General features: G+C 37.5%; 2 protein-coding genes across 8 annotated transcripts in view; one reads left to right on the top strand and one right to left on the bottom strand.

Annotated features, from left to right (window-relative positions):
- The window catches only part of CCDC146 (coiled-coil domain containing 146), a 141,112-nt gene that overhangs the window by 70,628 nt on the left and 42,924 nt on the right, over positions 1–27,560 (bottom strand). The window lies entirely within an intron of this gene.
- On the top strand, positions 10,839–17,777 carry FGL2 (fibrinogen like 2). Its single transcript, XM_082473602.1, has 2 exons — positions 10,839–11,632; positions 14,425–17,777. The coding sequence occupies exons 1-2, from the start codon at positions 11,017–11,019 to the stop codon at positions 15,129–15,131; spliced, it is 1,323 nt and encodes a 440-aa protein (XP_082329728.1). The 5' UTR covers positions 10,839–11,016; the 3' UTR covers positions 15,132–17,777.

Here is a 27,560-nt window from a genome sequence, read left to right as displayed (position 1 = left end):
ATTCCATTTTGAGGAAATGATTGACACTTTTTACCACTGGATATGATGTTAGCTGTAGGATTATCATATTTGGCCCTTATTATGTTGAGGTATTTTCTCTCTATACCCACTTTGTGGAGAGTTTTTTTTTTAATCATAAATGGATGTTGAATTTTGTCATAAGCTTTTTCTGCATCTATTGAGATGGCTGTATGATTTTATTCTTCAGTTTGTTAATATGGCATATCACATTGATTGATTTGTAGATATTGAACCATCCTTGCATCCCTGGGATAAGTCCCACTTGATCATGGTGTATGATCGTTTTAATGTATTGTTGAATTTGGTTTGCTAATATTTTGTTGAGAATTTTTGCATCTATGTTCATCATTGATATTGGCCTGTAATTTTCTTTTTTTGTGTGATATCTCTGTGTGATTTTTGTATCAGGGTGATGCTGGCATCATAGAGTGTGTTTGGAAGCATTCCTTCCTCTGTGTAATTTCTGGGATAGTTTGAGAAAGATAGGTGTTAACCCTTCTCTAAATGTTTGGTAGAATTCACCTGTGAAGCCATCGGGTCCTGGACTATTGTTTGTTGGGGGGTTTTAAATTACTGATTTAATTTCATTACTTGTAATTGGTCTGTTCATATTTTCTATTTCTTCCTGGTTCAGTCTTGGGAGATTGTACAATTCTAGGAATTTGCCTGTTTATTAGGTTGTCCATTTTATTGGTGTATAGTTGTTCATAGCAAACTCTTATGATCCTTTGTATATCTGTGATGTTGGTTGTAAGTTCTCCTTTTTCATTATTGATTTTATTGATTTGGGCCCTCTTTTTTTCTCGATGAGTCTGGCTAAAAGTTTATCAATTTTGTTTATCTTTTCAAAGAACTAACTCTTAGTTTCATTGATCTTTTCTATTTTTTTAAGTCTGTGTTTCACTTATTTCTGCTCTGATCTTGATGGTTTCTTTCCTTCTATTAACTGTGGGTTTTGTTTGTTCTTTTTCTAGCTCCTTTAGGTGTAAGGTTAGGTTGTTTATTTAAGATTTGTCTTGCTTCCTGAGAATTTCTGTATTTTCTAACCTTTTTAAAAAAAATATTTATTTATTTATTTGATTGCACCAGGTCTTAGTTGCAGCAGGTGGGCTCCTTAGTTGTGGCTCGAGGGCTCCTTAGCCGTGGCATGTGAACTCTTAGTTGCGGCATGCAAGTGGGATCTAGTTCCCTAACCAGGATCGAACCCTGGCCCCCTGCATTGGGAGCGCGGAGTCTTAACCACTGCGCCACCAAGGAAGTCTCTCTAATCTTTTTTATAATGAGCAAGTATTTCATTTATAATCAGAAATTTTTTTTTTCAGAAAAGAGATGTAAAAATTTTTTTTCACTTGTCTTCTAGAATGCAGTTCTGGGCAGGGTGAGGCATAAGATGTCTTTAAAAAATTATTATTCTAAGAATTTATACTACAAGCCAGACAACACACACAAGCATAAACAGAAAGACAGGTTGAGAAAATTATAGTGACAGATTAGTATATATTGGAGAAATTGTCTGAATCATTTTCACATATAGGAAGGTATGTGAATAGCTCATTTGGTAATGCCCGGTTATTTTGAAGGGCGTGAAGAAACTTTATTGCTTTCTAAAATCCCAGGGCCATTGTACTAGGAAAGTTTTAATATGGGCAGACTATATTTTTGTAGCATTTTTCTATAGTCTAGCTACAAATTAAGGGTACTGTAGAGGTCAGTGTAAACTAGATGGCACGGAAATTGGGAGACCTGAGCAGCCTTGGCCAGGCATGGACAGGTCATTTAGTTTTTCCTAGACCTGTTTACTCATCTGTAAAATGAAGGGGCTAGTCCTCATAACATGTAACGTCGTTTTCTGAAGTTTTACAGCACTGGAAAAGTTTGAAATAGCTGTTTAATATTAAAGTTCCTTTAATAAACTGTAAATGCTGTTTGTTCTAGATATTTCATATTAATTACTGTCATATATATCTAGTATATTCAGCTTCTACCTGACAATGTTATTATTCTATTTGATATAGTACTGGTGTTTTAAAATATGAAAAATTCAGGAAATCACAGTGAATTAAATTGTTATGAAAGCCAGTAGTTCCACAACAAAACTCCTTTAAACATTGGAAATTGGGTATATTGGCTGAAAATTCACACGGTTTATAAAGTAAAGCTGTTTGGAAGGTCTATGTCCTAAAAGTTTATTTAACTTCATTTATGGCAATGTAATAATATAATCTGAAGCAACTATTAACACAACTGGCCACTGCCAAAATGATGAAGAAAGCATCTATCTTTGATGCCCTAATGCTCTGATTCCAGTCATGTCCTCTAACTTTGTTCTCTCAATTTCCATTCCGGAAAAGAAATCCTATAAAATTAGCTTTCCATATGGACTTAATATCTTCTTTAAACAAGACTCTGGTACAGACCCCACCATGATTCAATTTCTCTCCCTCTTTTTCCCTCGAGTCTCTTTTCTTTGTTTCTTTGTCATCTTTATCCCACCACCTTCATCTCTCTGGGCTCCACTACATTCCTCTGTACTATATTTCTGTCTTCTGTGTTTTGGGTGGGAGTTAGCAGGAAAATTAGAGAAGATGGGCCACATAATAAGCAGCAGATGTTAGCTAGTCGTGGAGCAGGGAGGAAGGGCCACTTAAACTTAGCCTAGATTCTCCAAGTCAGGCCAGGCTCTTCTTCTGGGGCTTGCCTTAGAAAAGAGAAAAGTAAAATCCCCCAATCCATATGCTTTTAGTTGCTAAAGAACAACTTCTTCTTCTTCCTCAGTACCCCTACTGCCTCACGATGCAGAAGCAAAGATAAAACAAGAGGGAAAAAATAGGGAAAACAGCAAATGTAAAAGCAAAAAGTTTTAATATGTTTACCTCCTGTGCTCTTATATTTTCAATGCTACACAGCTATATCTTTATTCTGTGCATTCTGCATAATCTGTACTTTATTGAATTAATAAACCCTATGCTCATTATATAAATTTTAGACCTAGGAAAGCTATACATGCCATTTGTACAGAATATGGTTTTCTTTTAAAAAACCCTTTCATTCCAAACACTCTGCTTTGTAAATGGAAGATTTTGGAGTGCTGGTAGTTACGGAGGTGGGTTAAGAGGCAAAGAAATAAGCCTAATAAAGGAAACAGGAAATTCTCTTCTCTGCCAGGAAGCATATATCCAACATAGGCATGATTATATACAGACACTGTACAACCTTTGTGGTCTAATTTGAAAAGAATGACTCTAAGATTGGCTATTTTCAGAGTTAGCAAAGGGAGAGGCCAATGCCATGGCATAGTGGGAGGGAACTGAGAGGTGCAGAAAAGGCCTTGGTGTGCTTACTGACCCCCTTTCTAACACCAAACACATTGCCTCGGCCCAAGGCTGGCTCTGGCTTGAAATACTTTGCTCTGCAACTTAAAGCTCCATGAAGTGAGGACTGGGTCTGTTTTTTCACTTATGTCATCCCCAGGGTCGGTACAGAGCATGGCTCAATAAATGCAAAATAAGGACTCATTGAATGAAGGAGTAACTAAAACGAAGAAGATCTTTATAATTTTCCATTGGAATTAATGATCTAATTAAAGGACCATCTGTACTTATGACTTGCTTTGCTATTACATGACTTCTAATTAATAACATTTACAGTCATAAAGTATTACACCTGAAAAGACCTTAAGATCTCTAATCTGACCTCGTATTACAGATGAGGAAATTAATGCCTAGTTAAGGGACAAGAAAGTGGGAGTTTCCTCACTAAGATCATGGGTTCCAGAACTACCATTCTAAGGCTCTTTTCACCCTGTCATGTCATGCTATTTTTGAGATGATAATGGTAGTGAATGGAGACTTATTTTAAGCCTACGTTTATACATGACTTGACCACAACTTGTGCATCTGTGTTGTCATCTTTTTGTGCAACAGCAGTTGTTGCAGCTGAACTTTATATCAAGTATCAAAACACATGCCATATCATTTGTACATGTAAACATGATTGAAATAATTGTGTGTTAAATGCACAAGCAGAGGAAAGCTGTGGTAAATAATGTTGGACACTTTAAAATAAGTAAAATAAGGGCCAAGCAATTTTACATCTCTTGATAATGATCAAGAAGTAGTTTCTTATACTCTGAAAAATTTTCATTGCAAACAATAGGATATGACTGAAATCATAGATAATATCAAACTAGAAGCAGAGAAAGAAATAAACTTAATAAGATAAGGCTATACCTCAGAATGCCATACTTTAAATCATGTTTACTATTAAAACTACAACATTTACTCCATTTCATAGATTTTCTTTAGTTACCAGCACAGTAGAAATCACCTTTAAATTAACATTTATTGAGAATTCATACGCTGACATATATATTTCATAAGATAAACTTGAGTCTTTAAAAAACAAGTGTCAAAGAGAGGAAAGAACAGGCTTTTAAAAGACATACATGCAGCATGAAATTATTCAACTGGCATGGAATTAGTTTACTATTTTCATTTTTCCATAAAAAGTTAATTGTTTAAGATGCATACTGTTTTTATGAATGAACTGAAACAAATTCCTAAGCTAAATTTTATTATTCAGTTTAAATTTATATAATTATATAACATATATGATATTGCATGATATTATATAAAATTATATAACATATAATAGATATATGTAATGTTATATATTCTATAAATTCATATTTATATATTATTTTTAAATGCCAAGTAAAGGCAAACAAAGCAAATAATACCCTAAGGAATGCAAGTGATAAAACAGATAAAACCAAATTAACACTTAGAATGAATATATAGACATTACTAAGAATTTAAAGCCTTGGATTTTATAACAGTATACAATCAATCCTCATTATTCATGTATTGCATATTTGCAAATTCACTTACTTATTAGAATTTATAACTCCAGGATAATACTTGTGGGCTTTGGGGACCATTTGTAGACATGGCCAGGGTGGTGAAAAGTTCGAGTTGCCCGACACACGCATTCCCAGCTGAGCTCAGAGATCAACGCTCTGTTGTCTTATTTCAGCTCTCATACTGTAACCAAGTGCTCTTGTTGTGGTCTAAGTGCCATGTTTTTCCACATTTTTGTGTTTTTTGCTGATGTTTTCACTGTTTAAAATGGCCCCTGAGCATAGTTCTGAGGTGCTATCTAGTGTTCCTCAATGCAAGAAGGTTGTGAGGTACCTTAAGGAGGAAATACATGTGTTAGATAAGCTTCCTTCAGGCATGATTATAGTTCTCTTGGTCATGAATTCTGTGTTAATGAATCAACAATATATACTAAATAAGATGTCTTTAAACAGAAACACATTGAAAACAAGGTTATATATTGATCAGTTGACAAAAATATTAGGACCCGAGGCTCGTAGAAGCCTAACCCTGTATTTCCCCTAGGAGCAATGGTTTGATATTTGCTAATTCAGTGTTTGTGGTGACATTATAGAAAACACATAACTACCATAAATTATGAGAAACAAAGGGAAGACAGGAAAAGCCACAGTTTCATTTTTATGATTTCTTTATTATGATTTTATTTTTTGTTTTGTTTGAGGAATACAAAAGGAAACTCAAGATCAATCTCCAATACAAGAAATAAAAATAAACATATTTTGTTTACTCAACATTGGTTATATGAAGTTTATTGAGTCTCTGGAAATTTAGAGAGATGACAGGAAAATTAGATGCCATGCCCCATGGATCTCTTAGCTCCTCCATGATCCCTGGCTTGGTGTGGGATACACAGTAAAAGATTTTGTTGATAAGATATTGACATTGATAAGATGGACATTCCAAGACTCCCATGAAATATTCCAGTTTCAAAAAATTCTAACCTGAGAAGCCCTGGATATCTCACTGAAGACCTAGGCCATTAGTTCATCAGATGACTGCATGTTTTATAGTCTTGTTAAGGTGGACCTTTGGATATTTCTGCCCTATATTTCTCTTGATCCAGACCCTTAAGGATTCACATAGTGGATATTTCATGGTAGGTCCACGCTGGAGGGTTTCCTAGTCTGGATCTCTTAATCTATGCTAGAGATGTACTTGCAGGACATAACAAAGAACCTACCAACTATTATTCTAGCTTTAACCAAAATCAGGCAATTCTCTATGGGTTGCTGAAATCAGGCTTTTGTTTAAAGTTCTTTCCATGAAATTTATAATGAACAAGGACTAAGACCTCTAAGGAGTATTAAGATAAACATTATTTACTGTTGACATTTCAAACCAAGTAGATTAAAAAGTGAATGTTTTAATTTTTTATCCCAAAACATGTACTCCCTAGAGAACCATCAAATTTAGTAATAGAAACTACAAATATGTTAAATTAATAGGCATAATATCAAGAAAAGGATCTCAGTACTATAAATAATAATTGTTATTAAATTTACTTGCTTCCTTTGGTACAAATAGAAACATAAAGGGTTTCTTTCTTTTAAGAGAACTGTATTAAGGGAAATGAAAATTTGCTTTTGGAATCTGATCCAGATACAGTAAATGCAGATCCTCTCTTAAATATACTTTGCGTAAGAAAAAAAAAGAAGTTTGAATATATTGTGAATATAGACTGATGAAAGTAATTTTCATATGGGGCTTATAAAAACATATCTTGCTACTTTAAAATCCCAACATGTATTGGTGTTAAATAATTTGTTTAGATCTGAAAAACAAGTCTGTAAGTGGGCATAATGCATCAGTTCCAGGTTGAGAGCAGATATGGGGTAGAAGTTTCCGACACTGCCATGAGGAATCAGTAGACGATTCTAGGAGTCAGGGCAGGCTGGGCACGAGAAAATCCGGAAAGGTTTTCCAGCAAGAAGGAGAAGGCAGAGAGTCAAGGTCGGAGGGTGGGAATTCCGTAGGAGTTGAGGACCAGAAATCAGCTCTTCAAGTTTTTGATTATCTGATGGCTGCCTCTTTGAAACCCTCTCTCCTGGTCTTTGTGACACAGCACTCTTCTGGTTCTCATATTTTACCATCCTTTTGGTCCCTGTGGCTTCAAATTGACATCCATATCCATTCTGTGCTGTTTGTAATACTTAGATGTTTAACTGTATGTTAGATATTTCTACTTGGTGCCTTGTCAGTCTATTCAAAACAGAAATAATACTACTACACTCTCCCCAACTCACGGCTCCCTCTCTACTCTCATTGCCATGACATTACTTAACTTCAGTTGGAGTCATATTTCATGGTGCTCTCTCAACTCTCCCCTCTCCTTCCATTTTTCATCCCTTATCAGATTCTATAGATGCTATTACTCTTTGACAAAAATAGTTGCTACCCCTTCACCACCCCTCCTGCCACCACACTAGTTCACCTCTTACCTAGTTCCCGCCACTACACTAGCACCTCTCACCTAGCACAGCATTTCTGGTTCCTAGCAGAAGATTCATTCCTAAAAATGGTGCTAGAAAAAAAAAAGATTCCCATTATCAACCAAAATTTGAAAAATGCAGCATATGTTATTTTCTTCTTGGCCAGCCATAACGCACATTAGCAAATTACTGATAATTTTCAGAGCCACCTGTCCTGGAACTCTGTTGTCACATAACATTTATCAACATCTAGGTACTCACGTTCCAGCAAACACACTTCGGGAAACAATGACTTGGACTATTTAAATGGCCTCTAAACTGCTCTCTCTGCCTAATCTTTCCCTTTCCAGTGCACCTACAATTTCAATGATAGATTAATTTCTCTCAAATGCTTAACTGATTATATTATTCCTTTGCTCAAAACCTTCAGTGGCTCCCCACTGATCTAAGCGGTGATTTAAGCACCAGGCTCTCCACAACATGGTACCAATATTCCTTTCCAGTATTATCTCCCTGCCCCCCACGTGGCAGGGTGGCACAGGAGAAGACGTGAACTTTGGAGTCAGACCCAGGTTCAAATTCCAACTGTCCTTTAAAAAGTGCGAAACCATAAGCAGGTGATTTATTGCTTTGAACCCTTTCTTTGCTCATCTGCACGTGCAGGAATTAATTGTGTAGATGGGAGGATGTAGTGAGATAGTATTTGTGAAAGCTTCCTGCACAACTGTAGCACAACACTCTCTGCCCCCGTGGGCTGTAAACTCATTAGGCAGGTTGAGCCTCTTTCATGTGGTGGTCACTTAGTGTCTGCCTCTGGCAAGTGAACAATAATCTTTTAAAATTAAGAACCCAGAATTCCCACTTACTAGTGTCGATAAAAACTGATTAATAAAGCTATTTTTGGCCTTTCTTTGGGGTATTTTCTATGGTCCCGAAGGGACAGGAGCCAGTTCCCATAGCACATCCAAGTTTTTTAGGCGCAACTATGCCGCTGGCCCTTGGCTAAGTGGGGTGTGCAGGGCCCAAGAATCAACAGCAGTGCCTGGAAAGCAAATCCCTGATTCACAGAGATGAAACAAAAGCCCAATGCAAGAGTCAGAAAGCTATACCTTTGTTAGATTTGGAAAAGCTTAAAAGTGCTTATGATTTCACTTGAAAGTCCAACATGAGCAAAATACAAAGCCCTCAATACCCCTTCCTAAGAAGGAAAAGGGGATTTTTGTTTGATGTGTTCACTAGTGTAGCCTAAGTGCCTGGAACAATGTCTTGCATGTAGGGGATGCTCAATAAATATATGATGGATGGATGGATGGATGGAAGGATGGATGGATGGATGGATGGATGGATGGATGGATGGATGGATGGATACATCTTCTATATGCTCCAGCATAGTGCTAAGTATACAGATCTTTAATAAATTCTTGACTGGACTTGACAGGCTAAATATGTGGATTTATAGCCTATCAAGTCAAAGGCATTTAATAATGTACCTTGAACTAAATATCGTTCCTATATATTTCTACTTTATAAGATATTTTAATCTATTATCTATATTATCATCATTCTCTTTCTTTTTAAAGTTACCTAATCATTCATTTATTTTCTCCCCTTACAGTAGGGGAGTGTCACAGTTTGAAAGTGGGTGAGGAGAGAGAAATGAAATTAGGAGATTAAATAGATATTTTTAGTCAAAAATTTAATATGCTAAAATTGGTTTGAATACATTAAATGGAATGAAGAGAAAAAGAAACTTAATTTTTTAAAAAGCTGGAAGAAGATGGAGGAAAATGAGACATAAGGTGTGTAGAACATGTTTGACAAATTTGTTTGGAAAGAATGTTACATTTTATACACTGCATTTTTTTCCTTCAGCACTGCACCACTCAAAATTTTTGTAACTATCATTCCTGTATGAGGGGAGAATAGCCAAATTCCTCCTTCACAGTTACAGGAACCAAGGCTTAGCAAAGTTAATGATCTATAGATCCAATAAGAAGTAGATGCAGGGGTGGAATCTAGGTCTCCTGAATATCCAGGAGTAAATAGAGTTTGGAAGTGTAAAGTGAGCCTGACACATTTAGAGAACATGAATAGTTAGGCTGAATAGGAGCGTTTGGCTGGAATGAAGGAGTATATAGAAAAATCATAGGAAATCAGGTTAAAGAAATAAATAAGAGATAGATTACAAAGCACTTTATATAATACAATAAGAATTCAGACTTTTAGCCATAATTTTATCTTTTTAATTTTGGCTGCGTTGGGTCTTTGTTGCAGTGCGCGGGCTTCTCATTGTGGTGGCTTCTCTTGTTAGGGAGCACAGGCTCTAGGCACGTGGGCTCAGTAGTTGTGGCTCATGGGCTCTAGAGCACAGGCTCAGTAGTTGTGACACACAGGCTTAGTTGCTCCGCGGCATGTGGGATCTTCCCGGACCAGGGCTCGAACCCGTGTCCCCCTGCATTGGCAGGTGGATTCTTAACCACTGAGCCACTAAGGAAGTCCCCTAGCCATAATTTTGAAATTATTTTTAAAAAAATAAAATCCTTTTTTAATAAGAAACCTTACATGAGATGCCAATATGTAAAATAAATTAAAAGGAGGTGGTTCCTTCAGTAGAAGCTGTTCCCCCTTCCTGTCCTCAGCCTCTCAGGAGAAAAGTTTGAAAACCATGAAAAAAGGTTTGAAAAGTGTGAAAAGTCATGAATGCAGACGTGTTTGGGGCAAAGCAGTGACATGGCAAGTGGCATAGAGACCAGGTGGAGGGCCCACTGTGGAGGCAGAAACACAGAGAGGGGACTGCCAGGGCTGCCAGCGGGGAGGGCAGGCAAAGATGCCGGAGACAAAAGAAGAATCAGAACCGAGATGGGATGGACTAGTTCAGAGATTCGTACTTGGCAGCTGTGGAAGGACAGTACAGGCACAGAACTGGTGAAAAGCAAAGGAGGAGGCTGCTGGTTTTGATGAAAGGCAAGGATGTATTTTAACAGTGTTTCCGTCAGTTAGACATTCCTCCTAAGCTATGCAGTGGTCGGAGAAATAGAAAGCAGCACTTTTTTCTCTACCAGTTTTCTTCCCTTTTCAAACAGATGAAACAAAAGTCCACTGCAAGAACCAGAAAGCTGAGCTTCATTATATTTAAATTTTTAAGTGCTTGAGATTTCACCTGAAAGCCCAACGTGAAGAAAATACAGAATTCTCAATGCCCCATTCCAAGAAGGAAAAAGAACCATTTCCATTTTTGTAACATTTCTGTCCTTCACATAATCTGGATAACTAGCACATTCAATTTTATCTTTAAAAACTGTTTACCCCACTGTGGAGTTAAGTATCATGAAATGATTTACTTCAAGTATAATTATTTTAAGATTCAAGATTTTTCTTGTGCTTTTTAAAAATAAAAGATGAAAGTGAAACTTGTTGAGTATGTGCATCTGCCCAACTGCAGGAATTCCAAAGCGGATGGTTTTGATTGAGAACAAATAACAGTGTTGGGGCACACTTGAGTGTGATGAGGGCAATCTCCTCTTCCTCCGCGTTTCTGAGACTGGTGATGCAAAGCGCTCCCGCCCTTTTCTGAGAACACGGAAAGCCTGACTCAGGAAGGCAGCTGCAGCTCTTAAAAGAGCTCCAGCCCGGCCCCCTTTCCTGCTGGGGCGATCACCACCGCGAAGATGAAGCTGGCGAAGTGGTGCTGGCTGAGCTCGGCTGTCCTTGCTGCTTATGGTTTTCTGGTTGTGGCAAACAATGCAACAGAGGAAATTAAAGATGAAGCAGCCCAGGACGCCTGCCCGGTGAGACTAGAAAGCAGAGCGAAATGCGAGGAGGGAGGCGACTGTCCCTTCCAGGTGAACCTGCCCCCGCTGACTATTCAGCTCCCCAAGCAGTTTGGCAGGATCGAGGAGGTGTTCAAAGAAGTCCAGAATCTCAAGGAAATTGTAAAGAGCCTGAAGAAGTCTTGCCAAGACTGCAAACTGCAGGCTGATGACAACCGAGACCCGGGCAGAAATGGACTGCTGTTACCCGGCACAGGAGCTCTGGGAGAAGCTGGTGACAACAGAGTTAGAGAGTTAGAGAGCGAGGTTAACAAGCTGTCCTCTGACCTTAAGGATGCCAAGGAGGAGATCGACGTGCTTCAGGGTCGCCTGGAGAAGCTGAATCTTGTAAATATGAACAACATAGAACATTATGTTGATAGCAAAGTGGCAAACCTAACATTTGTTGTCAATAGTTTGGATGGCAAATGTTCATCTAAGTGTCCCACTCAAGAACAAATACAATCACGTCCAGGTATGTATAATAATGTTTTCTTATCATTTGTTCATGAATGTTATATAGCTAGACAGTATCTATAAACATTAACCTGAGCATATAAGTTAAATAAAGGATGAATTATATAAGTTAAGCCTTTTATTCATCAAGGTAATACAGAAAAAACTATTATCTTTGCACACGTGCCCACAGAAAGGAATAGGACCTAATTACAAAAAATCATAATGAGTTCTGTATGCGTTAGAAAGCACTTTCAATTTCAAAGATCTTATGTGCTGACGCCAGAGCTACACACAAACAGAAGTGGAGGGAGAGAATTTCTTTTCTTTTTTTTTTTTTAAACATCTTTATTGGAGTATAATTGCTTTACAATGGTGTGTTAGTTTCTGCTGTATAACAAAGTGAATCAGCTATACGTATACGTATATCCCCTTATCTCCTCCCTCTTGTGTCTCCCTCCCACCCTCCCTATCCCATCCCTCTAGGTGGACACAAAGCACCGAGCTGATCTCCCTGTGCTATGCGGCTGCTTCCCACTAGCTAGCTATTTTACGTTTGGTAGTGTATATAAGTCCATGCCACTCTCTCACTTTGTGCCAGCTTACCCTTCCCCCTCCCCGTGTCCTCAAGTCCGTTCTCTACGTCTGCATCTTTATTCCTGCCCTGCCCCTAGGTTCTACAGAACCATTTTTTTCTTTTTTTCTTTTTTTTAGATTCCATATATATGTGTTAGCATACAGTATTTGTTTTTCTGACTTACTTCACTCTGTGTGACAGACTCTAGGTCCATCCACCTCACTACAAATAACTCAATTTCATTTCTTTTTATGTTTGAGTAATACTCTAAGAAATTTCTTAATGTTTCAGTGAGTTTAACTTATTTATCTCTTCACTGAAGTGTTTGAAAACAGTAGAGTTAAGGCAGTGTTTGTGGTTGTACTCTGTTCTTTGGAAATCAGTTTTTTTGTGTGGTCAGGTGACTGCTCCTTATACAGCGACAAGAGACCTCTGAAAGATTTTAGCAAGTAATCTGCAGTTCATAATCCCAAATGTCTAGTGGAAATGGGAGATTTTATAGATGGGATAAAAGCAGCTATATGGCTTCATATGTGTGCAAAACTTTTTGCTTTGAGACCTAGTGGCCCAAAAACATTTTAAGGGGAGTTTTGGCATGCCACTAAGGGAAGGAATACATTCTTATTTCTTCCTCTCTTTCACTAGAATTCAAGCATGTAACAATAGAACCCATCTTCCCCATCCAGATTATTTGCTGATAATCTGAATTAGCTTTAATAAATATATGTTAAAGGCCATAAACCTAACTGCCTGTTCTGCCCACGAACTGCTAGCTGTGGCACTGGTTCCCCCAAACCCTGGTTTTTCCACATGAGTTTTTGGGACCATTGCTGATGGTGGTCTTATCACACTTTGGAAAGCCATCTCTGCATGAGTGTGAGGTTGAAGGGATATGGTGCCTGAAGCAGAGATCATGGTCCTTTGAAAAAAGCACCTCATGCATCTTCGCTAGGTAGATTCCCCAGGGAATCTACCCAGTGAAGGTATTTGGGAGATTCCAGGACCACTGTTGCTAATACTCCCAGCAGCCTGTATCTAAATGTGCCCTGAACATTGCAAGGCAGAGTTTCACATCTTAGGTGACATACCTGGGTGAACATTAGATGTGGCACTGCATGGCAATTTGTAATGATAAGAACAAGATTCTACTGTCTTTTTTTCTACTAAGTTTTGGGGAACTATCTGAATATTCTGAGTTCTCAGTACACATGAAGAGATGATTTGTGGCTCATGAGTGGCTTGTATTAAACTTGCCTGATCCAGTACCAATTTTTTAAAAAATTATTTTGGAGTAAATATCTGTATTGGTTCCTACAGAACCACATTAACTGTTTATTACACTAATCCTGAGCATAATCACCTGTGGTTTCCTTCTAGAAACCAGACATGTGAAACACTAGCTAAATATTTTCCTGAATAATAAATTCAGAGTAAGAATATTGGTATATTATTGAAGTTTTTTAAAACAACTTAAGCTTCTCTATCTAATTGTCAAGCAAGTAAAATAAATGGAAATGTTGATCAATGCTGTATTTTAGAATTTTAATAAATCATTTGGAAAAATCCTATAAAACTGCCTGAAAGTGGAGTCTAGCAGCCTCTTTAGGTGAAAGGATATAGAAGCCTGTGCTTCCTCTGTATACATGGAATGCAGTTCTAGGAGAGTTAGAATCATCTGACTTTCAGGACAAAGGGATGCAGTGGTTACAAGGACAAGCTTTGCAGCCAGCCAGGTCTGAGCTCAGTCCTGGCTCTACCATTTAAAACTTCTGTGAAGTTGGGCAAGCCACGGATCCTTTTTGAGCCTAATATTCTTTCTCACCAGCAGGTTGTTAATAATATCTACATCATAAAGTTCATGTACAGATTAAGTGTGAAAATGTTATCAAGTCTTTGGCAGAATCCCTAGAACACATGTGGAGCCCTCACTAAATATTACTAAGTTACTAAAACTATCACTTCTATTTCTTCTTGTTGTTGTTTGTTGGTGGTGTTGTCAGTATTATTACCAACCAAGACTGTGTTGGGGAGCTTTGTCTGCTTTATGACACCAGGTTCTTGTTCTGAGGCGTTAACAAGCTTTTGCTAAACAGGTTCAAGTAAGTTTAGCTGAGCAAGGTTTCATTATCACCATTGATCAAATTATAAAACTGCTTTCGTGCATATAAAGAATTCTTTAGATGCCTAGTTTTTATTAACAAAATCCAATGCCTTTCTTTTTTTACCCCATGCAGTTCAACATCTTATATATAAAGATTGCTCTGAATACTACACAATAGGCAAAAGAAGCAGTGAGCTCTACAGAGTTACACCAGATCCCAAAAATAGTAGCTTCGAAGTTTTCTGTGACATGGAGACCATGGGGGGAGGCTGGACAGTGCTGCAGGCACGTGTTGATGGAAGCACCAACTTCACCAGAACATGGCAAGACTACAAAGTAGGCTTTGGAAACCCCAGAAGAGAATTTTGGCTGGGGAACGATAAAATCCATCTTCTGACTAAGAGTAAGGACATGATTCTAAGAATAGATCTTGAAGACTTTAACGGTGTCAAACTCTATGCCTTGTATGATCACTTTTACGTGGCCAACGAGTTTCTCAAATACCGTCTACACATTGGTAACTATAATGGCACAGCTGGAGATGCCTTACGTTTCAGTAAACATTACAACCACGATATGAAGTTTTTCACCACCCCGGATAGAGACAACGATCGATACCCCTCTGGGAACTGTGGGCTCTACTACAGTTCAGGCTGGTGGTTTGATGCATGTCTTTCTGCAAACTTAAATGGCAAATATTATCACCAGAAATACAGAGGTGTCCGAAATGGGATTTTCTGGGGGACCTGGCCTGGTATAAGTGAGGCACAACCTGGTGGCTACAAGTCCTCCTTCAAAGAAGTCAAAATGCTGATCAGACCCAAGCACTTTAAGCCATAAATCACTAATGCTCATTCTTTTGGGTATTCATTACCTAATAGGGCAATTAATTCCTTCAGCACTTTGGAATATGTTTCATACTCTTTTTCCATGGCTTAAAATTTCTCTCTGAGCAATGGATTCTTATGCTATACAGCACTTGAAATAAAGCTGAAAAATACGCCATTTAAAGAAGTCCTTTGTTGCTGTTATGCTGTTATCCAAATAAACACTTGCAAGCAATTGGGAATATTGAGAATCACACATTAGATTTATAATTCTCTTAATTTCTCTTATTTGAAAAGTTTTTAGTCATATTACTCGCTCTAATTAAAAAAATACTTGTTTGTTCAGTAGGCTAGATTTTACACAAGTAACCTGTATTTTGACTGTGACTTAAACACATCTTTTCAGGCTATAAATAGTTATTGGGTATTTATTTGTCTCTAAATAACCTATTCCTCATTCTGAGATAAACTTACTCAATTTATGGCATTTACAGCATTTTAATTTCCAAGCAAAGGGAAACATACGTAATTAAACCTGTTCATGCACTATTCGTGAAATGTAAAATTTTATCATTTAAAATATTTTAAAATGTGATAGCATAACGTCACTCCTAAAAGCATTCAGAAAATGAATTTAACCTTAAAGACCATGGTTTAAAGGTAATTCATTCATAGTTTATAACTCTTTAGATGTTTGATGGTAAAAACTGCTTTAACATGAAAAATATCTTCCTTTGCTCTAATGCACAATAGTTTTAAATTTAAGACTGCTCACCACTGTGCGAGACTACTGGTAGACTTTCTTTTGGAGAGGTAAGTGTGGGTGAGGAATGAAGCACTTATATATAGGCCAATTTTATATCCAAAGCGATAATATCATTAAGTGATTCACGTCATAGAAAGCTGTTTTATAGGACAAATAGATAAATCTATTTATAAAAAAATATGAATTTTGAAATATATAGAACCGTAGTTCAAATATTATATATTTCAACCCAAAATGGTATATTTCTTGTTTTGCTATCAGAAGATTCAAATACGGGTGTTTATTTTTTTTAACAAAACAAAAGTATCTGGAACTTTTATAATTCATTAATTAATTCCAGAATGCAAAAATGATATTCAAAAGATTATAAAAATAGTTTGTTAAATTTCACCATTGTAAAAAGGGACCATTTCAGAGAGAACAGCTGTATTCTAGTGCACGTTTAAAAAAGTGCTCTAGGATAAAATTTGAAAAGGATACACCATACTGTATGTGAGTCATAGAAATACATTCAACCTTCAATTTCTGGTGTCTGTTTCTACTAAAGTAACCAAGTTTTCAAAAATAAATTCACAAAGATGCAGCTTTACCCATTATTTGAAAATGATTAAGGAGGATAGTAGCTTTAGGTAAGAAGTTAATTTTTCAACTAATGTCTTTTACAGAAAATTCTAATCAAAAAAAGCAAGATATTCTTTTAAAAATATATAACATACAAAGTGTTCAGGTAAACATGATGAAAACTATATTATTAATACTATTAAAATACTAAAGCAAGAGAAATGCAAATAGAATTAAGTGATGACAAAAATAAAAAATATCGTTGTAGATTTCAAAGGCTTCATATCTACTCAATAATAAATCAAATGTAAATGTTGTAACTAATTTATTCTTTATTTCTCTCTCTTTTCTGTTTTCTAAAAAAGACTATGAAGATTTTGATATTATACAATGTATCATTTCAGATAAGGGCATTTTCACTTACTATATATAACTATTAATATATGTATAAGTTTAGATAAATTTCTGTGATAAAAATGGACTCCTTAAAAAAATACAGTTCTAAAGAAAAATAGCTCATATAGCAAGTGTCCACTGATTTAATAGGAACTAGGTATCATTTCAGGAGAATTTGGCAAATAATTCATTAATCTACGTAAATACTTAAAAGCTTGTCTTTCTATCTTTCCACCTTATACTAAATAACTAAAATTTTATTTCCCATTATACTTTTATGGCACCTTTCTAATAACAAACTCTGTAACATAGAAATTCCTTTTTGAAATCATTTCCTGTCACTTATTATATTATAAAATATATTTTAGATTTTGATAATCTTCAACATATTGATGGAAATAGATTATATCTGAGAGAGTCTTTTGCCTTAACATAACTGTTCACTAATATATGCTAATGTTCATAAATGTGGACTGACTACTAACAAATACATTATTTTAGAGTCTTGTCTCGGTTTCATTTTACTGGCTAATATTTGTTATCTTAATTAACAAATTATTTCTGCGCTTTATCATACTTTGAAAATATTGACTAAAATTAGGCCTTTAGAAATTCCAAATGGAACTGGCTCACGTATCACAGAAAAAAAATCAGATTTTCTGATAAGTAGTAATGCTCTAAATGAAATGGTGACACATTCATCCAATAAATAAAGAGCTTAAATATACGACGATAAAAGATATCCAAATAACAAAATTCGCTGGTCCTTATTTCTGAATGGCTACCCAAGAAAAGGGTAGAAGGTTTAAAGGTAAAAAATGATGGGTAATGTCGTCATGATAAGCTCTTGCTTAGAATTCTTATTTTCCTTTATGTATAAATAGGTTTATGTTTTGTGTCTTTTAAAAACCTTGTGAAATAAAAGATTTAATCTTCTCAACTATTTATTTCTTCAATGCAGAAACATTAAGTATTATTTGTAAAATAATTTTTATATATTTACTCTTGGCTGAAAACTTGCATAATGTTTACCTAACTAGACAATATCTTTGACCCTGTGAAGACTTTAATGAGTACTATTTCATTAACAGGAAGACAGAGACAAATACAGGAATACCATTATCTTATTTCCCTCTAGAATACTGTTGACACATTTGAAATACAGAAGTTTCAGTTTCATTTTGCAGCGTTCAACTCCATCTCCCCTTTTTTCCATCATGCTTGTTGCTGTTCTAGTTTAGCCCTCATCAGCCTCTTAGGATAATGCAAGCCCTTCCTAATAGTGACCTGTGCCCCCAGTTTGAATCTATTCCAATTCATCCTCCATATCACTGCCAGAGGGATTATTCAAAAATACAATTCTGATCATGTTATTTTCCTGCTTAAAACCTGTCAACATCTCCTCATTTTGTATATGATAAAATCCAGCAAATAAGCCCCTTCATGAACCGATTTCTGCCTACCCTTTCAGTGTCCTTTCTGCCACTACTCACACTCCTGTCAAACTGAATGCCTTGTTGTTCTAGTACAAACCATATTCTCTCCTATTTTCATTACTTTGTGTTACTCTTCCCTTGGTCTAGATAGAATGCCATCCTTGACCCCCACTGAGTTTTGTCTTATTATCCATAATTAAGAGCAGGGACTCAGCAGCCAGACTTAACTAGGTTTGAATTTCAGCTCCATTATTTGCAAGCTGTGTGAAAACAGGCAAAATCACTTAATCTCATTGTTCTTTGGTTCCTTCAATTATAAAACTGGGATAACAGTAGAATAGAGTTATTGAGACGATTAAATGAGATAGCATATGCAAAGCACCTAGAACATACATATATATTATCATCATCATCCTCCTCCTAAATAATTATCTTTCCTGGGCAGTCTTCCCTGATGACATCAGGAGGGGTTTGGTGCCTTGTCTCTTTGGTCCTATACCGTCCTATATATTCCTTATTATACATTACATTATTCCATAATCGTCTAGGTTCTACCCTAAAATCAATCTGTTAGGCTAGGATGTAAAGGAAATTTGAGACAAGAGTGTTATTACTCAAAGTGGTTCATGAATATGTTACCATAGATGAAGAGCTGTAGTCTAAAGAAGCCAGAGTTACAACTGGGGAAGGAGTAGGTACCATCAAATCTGAGGATCTGGGAGATTGTGAATGTGGTTTAGAAGTGATTGACTTCAGGGGAGGATATGGCAAGACAGGATCACATATACTATAGCATTGCATACATAAGAATGACAAACTTTTAGAAGGGGTTCTAGGAACATGCCTCTGGGTATATATCATGCAGAGGAGTACGGTTGTACTAGGCCAGACAGTGATTGTTCTACCTGGCTGAGTTCCTAAAGAAAAAAGTAGTTTTTCATACTTATACCATATTGTAAATTTGAAATTAATTTTAATCATACCAAATGCATAAATGCTTTAATTGTTTAAAAAAAATTATAGCTTAGACTAAAGACCCCTTTGCAAACCACCTTCAATTCCAATGTCCTCCCTCTCCCCAGAAGTAACAAGCAGAGTTGGCTGAATCCAAACTCGAATTTCATTCTGTGCATTGCCAATTTGCAATGTTTACTGAATCATAGCTCTGCCAGGTTTCTTTTGTTTATTGATTGGGAAGAGTTGGAAGTGAGAAGTGAGGGAAATTGGGGGTACTTGGAGAACTCGGAGTCCCCTGAATTCCCAAATGTGACTGAGCCTCCGTGACTACTTGAAGTGGTCCCTCCCCCACATTAGATAGAGGTCTTCTTGCTGAAGGCACTGTTGTCTTCTTTCCTGAGGGAGTAATCTTTCAAAAAAATTTTTAATACAATTTTTAAAGGTGACTTTCCATTTACAGTCATTACAAACTACTGGCTATACTGCCCATGTTACACAGTACATCCTTGGGTCTATCTTATACCCAATAGTTTGTACCTCCTGCTCTCCCACCCCTATATTGCCCCTCCTCCCTCCCCACTGGTAATCACTAGTTTGTTCTCTATGTCTGTGAGTCTGCTTCTTTTTGTTATATTCACTATTTTGTTGTACTTTCTAGATTCCACATAAAATTGATATCATTTAGTATTTATCTTTCTCTGTCTGACTTGTTTCACTTAGCATAATGCCCTTCAAGTCCATCCATGTTACTGCAAATGACAAAATTTCATTCTTTTTTATGGCTGAGTAGTATTCTGTTGTATTTATATACAACATCTTCTTTATCCATTCATCTGTTGATGGACACTTAGGTTGCTTCCATATCTTGGCAATTGTAAATAATGCCACCAGGAACGTTGGGGTGCATGTATCTTGACAGCTACATGTAAAAGAATGAAATTAGAACATTCTCTAATACCATATACAAAAAATAAACTCAAATGGATTAAAGACCTAAATGTAAGATCGGATACTATAAAACTCGTAGAGGAAAACATAGGCAGAACACTCTGACATAAATAGCAGCAATATTTTTTTGAATTTGTCTCCTAAAGTAGAGGAAATAAAAGCAAAAATAAACAAATGGGACTTAATTAAACTTAGCTTTTGCACAACAAAGGAAATCATTGTGGGCTTCCCTGGTGGTGCAGTGGTTAAGAATCCGCCTGCCAATGCAGGGGACACGAGTTCGAACCCTGGTCTGGGAAGATCCCACATGCCGCAGAGCAACTAGGCCCAGGTGCCACAACTACTGAGCCTGCGCTCTAGAGCCCGTGCTCCGCAACAAGAGAAGCCACCACAAGGAGAAGCCCATGCACCGCAACGAAGAGTAGACCCGGCTCGCCACAACTAGAGAAAGCCCGTGTGCAGCAACGAAGACCCAATGCAGCCAAAAATAAATAAATAAAAATAAATACATTAAAAAAAAAAAAAGGAAACCATTGACAAAAAAAAAAAAAAAAAAAAAGACAACCTACTGAATGGGAGAAAATATTTGCAAATGATATGACCAGTAAAGGATTAATATCCAACATATATAAATAGCTCATACAACTCAACATCAACAAAACAAACTACCCAATCAAAAAATGGGAAGAAGACCTGAATAGACATTTTTTCCAAAGAGGAAATGCAAATGGCTGGCCAACAGGCACGTGAAAAGATGCTCAGCATCACTAATCATCTGGGAAATGCAAATCAAAACCAAATAAGATATCATCTCACACCTGTCCGAACGGCTATCATCCAAAAGAACAGAAACAACAAATGTTGGCGAGGATGTGGAGAAAAGGGAACCCTTGTGCACTGTTGGTGGGAATGTAAACTGGTGCAGCCACTGTGGAAAACAGTATGGAGATTTTTCAAAAAACTAAAAATAGAACTATCATATGACCCAGCAGTTCCACTCCTGGGTATATATCTGAAAAAAACAAAAACACTAATTCTGAGGGAGTGATCTTAACTCTCCTTTAGGCTCCTCCATCCCCCTCCTCAGCATCTCCAGATCTGGAACCAGGGCAAGACATGCCCTCTGGTCAATTATAAAGTCAAACTGGCGGAGAAGCCTTTATACAACTTTGCTAATTTATATCAGCAGAAAGCTGGGGAATATGCATAAAGACAGATTTTGAGGTTGCTTGACTAAAGAAGAAAAAACAGAATTTCAGATATGACCGAGTTCATTGATATAGGTATATTTACCAGAAATTCTGAATTCAATGGGCTAGTTTGGGCAGATGTGTTTGGGTCCTATAGTTTGATTAGTTCACACCTACCTAGATTCAATAGCAGCTTGTATTAACTATAGTTGAGAAGCCAAAAATGTCTTGGAATTAAAAGATTTATGAAGATAGAAATGTTAGAGTGGAGTTTGCTGTCATTCGTTTAAAAGGTATTTATTGAGTGTATATGATGTGGTCTTCAAGGAAGACCAAAACAGACAAGACCCCTATACTCAGGGAGTTTATAATTAATCAGAAGAGATGAATAAATAAACAATATATGATAAATGCCATGAAAAACTAAGCAGCGTAAGGAGAGATAAGGAGTATCAGAGGAAAGGTGCTATTTTATACAGGTGGTCTGGGGAGACCTCTCTGTGGAGGTGACATTGGAACAGAGACTTAAAGTTTCGGGAGAACAAGCCAGGCAGATATCCGGGAGAAGTATGCTCCAGGCAAAGGGAGCATCAGGTGCAAAGGTGCTTGGCACGCTTTAGGGTCAGCAAGGAGGCTGGAAAAGCAGACAGTCTCGGGTGGGAGGGGTTTAGGAGATGAGGTCAGAGAGAGCTTGGGGAGTTGGGGTTAAATAAGAAATGCGGGTGGGGCTGCCAGATCATCTACACCTTGTGAGTCATGGTGAGGATTTTGCCTTTTACTCAGAGTAGGTAATAGCCGTAAGGGTTTTGATTACAGAAGGTACATGATTTCATCCAGTTTTAAAAGCGGGGAATAGACTGTTGGGAGACAAGATTGAAGCATGGACACCAGTTTGATGGTGTTTGCAATAACCTTGGAGAGTGACGGTGGTTGCAGTGAAGTGGATCTTTAAGATAAAGGGGTGGACAGTGGAAAGATTTAGAGGTATCACAGAAAAGTACGGGATTTTAGCCTGAGCAACTTGAAGGACAGAGCCGCTGTTAACTGAGATGGGGAAGAACTGCGCGGGGGAGCTGTCTGGAAAGTGTGTGGGCGGGCAGGTAAGGGATGGGGACCAGCAGTTTTGAATCTTCTCAGTTCAAATATCTATAAGACAGCCAAGTGGGTGGCATTTGGATGTTAGTGTGATGTTCAGGGAAGACATCTAGGTCGCTAGAATATAGATGGTAATGAATCTGTGGGACTAGATGAAATAACCTAGTAAATAGGTGTACGTGGGGCAAACGCTTTCACAGAAGGGGTTGGAGATAGGGAGGAACCAGCGCAGTCGTATCCCATCCACCCACCCTGTAAATGTGTCATTTGAGAAGTCCCAGGGTTGCTTCCTTATGAAGAGGGCAGAGATTTCTTCCTACTGGAACAGATACTTTCTCTGGATTATTTGAGATTTGGATGTGCTTTTCCTTGCTTCTGCCAGCCACACTATTTTGTTGGGTTACTAGATGTCTTAGAAGCCATTATGTTACTCTACTATGGATTTCTGCAAATCATTGCTTTTGACTTAAGCAGTCACTTCACAGTGAAGGGAGGAAGCAATGACATACTGAAGCCTCAGATAGTGCATCTTCTGGGAGACACCAGCTTGTGAGGGTGGAGGGTTGTCATGCAGGATACAGTGTGTGCATGCACGTGTGTGTATGTGTGTACATAGCAAGAGAAACATGAACTAGGCCACAGACCAAAAAACATTCTTTGTTAACAGTGTAATGCCCAAGTTTGAGGAATCACGTATGGACATTTTAAATCATTAGAGCACTAGTTTGCTATGATTATAAACCTTTAGTTAAGCAGAGACTGGTTTTACTCCTTTTCTCTATTTTTAAGACATTAATGATCTTAAAACTTGCTTCTTTCACAAACATTCTCCAATAGTTATCCAAATTAGAGGTAACCTAAGTCTTGTATTTCTAATAGCTTTCAAAGAGCTTACACTGGAATGGCTATCAATAAATATGACCGGGAATTTTCACTTAGGTTGGGTCCAGCTGCAGGTAGAAATGAGAATAGCTCTCTGCATGTGGGTAGGTTCCCCTTGTGGTGTGTAGACGCATGTACACGCACACACACACACACACGCACGCACACCCCACATGTACATATATGATATACATGCATACATGCATACATATATGATATACATGCTTATATGTGGTATTTGTAACACATCTGCTATAGCACACAAGGAAACCTGCCCATTGAAATAAAATAGACATGTAGCTCTTACATGTAGTCAAAAGTCAATACAACAAAAATCACACTTGGCCAATAGCTAACTTATTTTAAGCAATGTTATATAAAATAGAACTTTAGGCAGTTTAATTCCCTATAACAAAGTCTGTGCTATTAGTGCACCTGTTATTCCTTGAACTGTTCCTTCTGTACTGCCTCTCTTCTCCTCCACAGCCCCATAGCATGGCTCCTTCTACTTTGCTCTCCTACTCCTCAACAACTTTTCTGTCAGGTCAGCAGCCTACTGTCCCCAAGCTCATACTCAATTCTGCCTGTGCACCTTTGCTCTCCCAAAGTCCCAGGGGTAAACCACAATTAACACCATGATCTAGATAACTGGTGATCAGCATCTTCTTAGGCTTCACACAGTAACTCAAAACGATCTTTATTATTTTATTAGCCATTTTCAGAATGAAATCTGCACTGTAATGCTTAGAATATATACTCTTCTTTTAAAAGCAAAAAATCACATTTTAAAATAGACAGCTTTTTTTGTTTTAGCCCCTTAAAATAACTAGTACATTTATCTTTATTATCTTAATCCAATAAATATTTATCATTTGCCTACTATGTGTATAGCATGGTGTGACGTGCTTATTAAATTATTTTGAATAAGATCTTTTCCAAATAATAACTTTCTAAACTCTCAAAATATAAGTTCAATCTCTAGCATTCAAGATTTTCTCTGAGTGGCACTTCCCTGGTGGCACAGTGGTTGGGAGTCCACCTGCCAATGAAGGGGACACAGGTTCCAGCCCTGGTCCGGGAAGATCCCACATGCTGCAGAGCAGCTAAGCCCGTGCGCCACAACTGCTGAGCCTGTGCTCTAGAGCCCACGAGCCACAACTACTGAGCCCGCACATTGCAACTACTGAAGCCTGCGTGCCTAGAGCCTGTGCTCTGCAACAAAAGAAGCCACTGCAATGAGAAGCCCGCACACCACAACAAAGAGTAGCCCCTGCTCGCCTCAACTAGAGAAAGCCCGTGTGCAGCAACGAAGACCCAACACAGCCAAAAATACATAAATAAATAAATTAATTAAAAGAAAAGATTTTCTCTGAGTGATTAAGGATGACACTGTTTAAGATGAATTGCTTCTCTATTACAAAAGCCCTCATACAAAGGTTCAGCATATTTGGAATCATATAGAATCTGAAAACTTGCTCACTTTCTATCTATGGAAATTGGTTTACTCATCTTCTACAAGAGGCAAGTAATTTGTGCTTATGTTGTGAAAGTTTATCAAAGAAGGGACCACAAAACTATTTGCCTACATTTATTTCCCATTCAGTAATGAGTATCATAATTTTTTTCAGTTAATCCAAGTAACCTGTTTTAATTTTTGTATAGCGATTCTGCTTCTGAATACTCATAATGATAAGCAGCTGTCCCTTGCTGAGTGCCAACCATGTGCTGGACACTTTCCTAGGAGCATTTCCAATGTTATCTCTGTTTGCTGAGGTTAGTGCCACAATAAGGAGGTAAAGACTTTACACCACTAAAGTCTTCCCTGAGGAAAAAAAGAAACAAACAATCTCTGTTATCTACAAACTCTGTATCATGTGTGGGCCATTATCCATTTTCAGCTTTCCTGGCTTTCTTGGTGTTTTTCTCATGAAATGGACTAGTTTTCTCTGATAAATAACCTGTGGAAATTCCATGGTAAAGTACATACATTGTAAACCTCAGTATCATCCCTGCTCTGATTTTCTGTGTGAATCTACAAAGTGGAAGATGATTCCAATTAAATCTTAATTTAAGGTGAAACATCTCTTTTGTATCTTAACAAAAACAATTACATAATATTCTGTTGACAGGAGATTTTTTTTAAAAAGAATTTATTTTCAAGGGTGTTAATGTCCCTACTTAACCTAGTGATTAAAAATTATTTATTTTCTGTAGCTAAGTCAGAATTTATAACAATTCTGACAGAAAAGGCAAGCAAGTTTCTGTACTCTCCAAACACTGTTCTACTTCCATGGTTACATGGCAGGATTCACAAGGAAAACATTCCCCTTAAGTACAAAGCACTTTGTAAGTTCTTTGGGAGCCAAAAGATTTCTCATGTAAACACCAAAGTTCTTATTTTCATTTGTTATATAAAATAATTCTTTTAAAATGCAAATATCATTTATAAATGAATGGTGCTGCCGATGATGACTTTTAAAATTTCTGTCCTATAACAAGTAAAATTTTTGTCTTTATCTGATCAAGCAAATGATTAAAAATCGAGAGCGGCTCATGGGTATATCATGGGTAGTTATGGAAGTTGAATGGTTACAGAAGTTACGGTCTTTATGGTATGGTATTTATGGGGTTGGTATTTAACAGGCTGAACCGCTATAGTAGAGGTTCTTGAACTATGTCCCCAGCGACCCTAAGGTTCTGTAGACATATTTCATGAAGGTTAAAGGAAGTGGGGTAGGGGGAGATGCCAGGAGAATGTATGCTGCATGAAACACTGTTCACCTTGAATAGTTCTGCTTTTATATCTTGGATTTTGAGGCTTCATCTTCAATTTCACTTAAAAGATTTTGTTCTGTTTTCAAAAAATATTTGAAAATCACTGCCTCCCCATTGCATATCCCTTGCTCAGTCAGCAAAAATAAAACTGAAATAGATGTACAATGGCTCTAACTTATTATGATATTTCTTTTTTTTTTAGAATTTTATTTTATTATATTAATTAATTTATTTTTGGCCACATTGGGTCTTCATTGCTGCGCGTGGGCTTTCTCTAGTTGCTGCGAGCGGGGGCTACTCTTCGTTGCGGTGAGTGGGCTTCTCGTTGCAGTGGCTCCTCTTGTTATGGAGAACGGGCTCTAGGCATGCGGGCTTTAGTAGTTGTGGCACGAGGGCTCAGTAGTTGTGGCTCATGGGCTCTAGAGCTCAGGCTCGGTAGTTGTGGCGCACGGGCTTAGTTGCTCCGTGGCATGTGGGATCTTCCTGGACCAGGGCTCGGACCCGTGTTCCCTGCATTGGCAGGCAGATTCTTAACCACTGAGCCACCAGGGAAGTCCCAGATATTTCTAACTTTAAACATTTAAGTATCTGAGAATTTAGGTGGACTTGATGTGGAAAATGCATTCAGAAACTCAGAAGAAATTTCTCCTCTTTAAGTGTGCCTTGTAAAGTAGTGATTCAGTAGTGTGATTATTTTGGTGGAGGATGTTACTGATTACTATGTACATCTATTCCTTTGAAAGTGGCATGGCTACACATGTTACAGTGCACTGAGTTTGCAAGGAATATCAAGAAGAAGAGCAAAGGCTTCCGGCTTTCAAAGATCCTAAAGCTACTATAGATTAGCTTAAAAAACAGGAAAGAAATAATAAGTGGCATATGGTACAAGCACTATGCAGGGAAGTTACAGCAACAGAAGTGTTCCCATTTTGTCGAGGAAGTGGCATGCTTTAAGAAGGTGGGATCTGAGCTGTCCTGGAAAAAATGCGTAGAATTCTGAAGCACTGAAGTGTGGAAAGCACTCCTGGGCTGTGTAGAGGATGAGCAAAAGCAGGTTGGAAAATCAGAAGCTAGTTAGGAAAAAAAGGATATGTCTAATGTGGCTGGAGCATAAGGTATATATAGCAGAGAACAGTAAAAAAAAAAAAAAGAGAAGAAATGGTGGATCAGATTGTAGAGGGATTTGACTATAAGTTCAAGCAAGTGATAGTTAATCCTTATGTTAATGCAAGAAAAAAATCAAATCTAAGTGCCTACAACCTCCCCCTGCCACCTATTGATTGTTCAGTTCTGTGCCTGGACCTGAGGTGATGATGGGATACTGGGTGGGGAGGAAAACTGGAAGGAACTCTAAAGACTATTTTATAAAATAATGAAATGGCCAAAGGTATCAAGGAGAAGAGGAGTGTAGATAGAAAGGGGGAAAAACCTGCCTG

This window comes from Balaenoptera physalus, assembly GCF_965194825.1.
Source record: "Balaenoptera physalus genome assembly, chromosome: 8".
In the NCBI taxonomy this organism is placed as follows: domain Eukaryota; kingdom Metazoa; phylum Chordata; class Mammalia; order Artiodactyla; family Balaenopteridae; genus Balaenoptera; species Balaenoptera physalus.
Note: the sequence above shows the minus strand (reverse complement) of the source record. Positions and strands in the feature narration are given on the sequence as shown.

Coding starts and splice junctions, on each gene's coding strand:
- FGL2 (XM_082473602.1), top strand. CDS start 11,017: ATGAAGCTGGCGAAGTGGTGCTGGCTGAGCTCGGCTGTCCTTGCTGCT. Junction 11,633..14,424: donor ACAAATACAATCACGTCCAG/GTATGTATAATA, acceptor TACCCCATGCAG/TTCAACATCTTATATATAAA.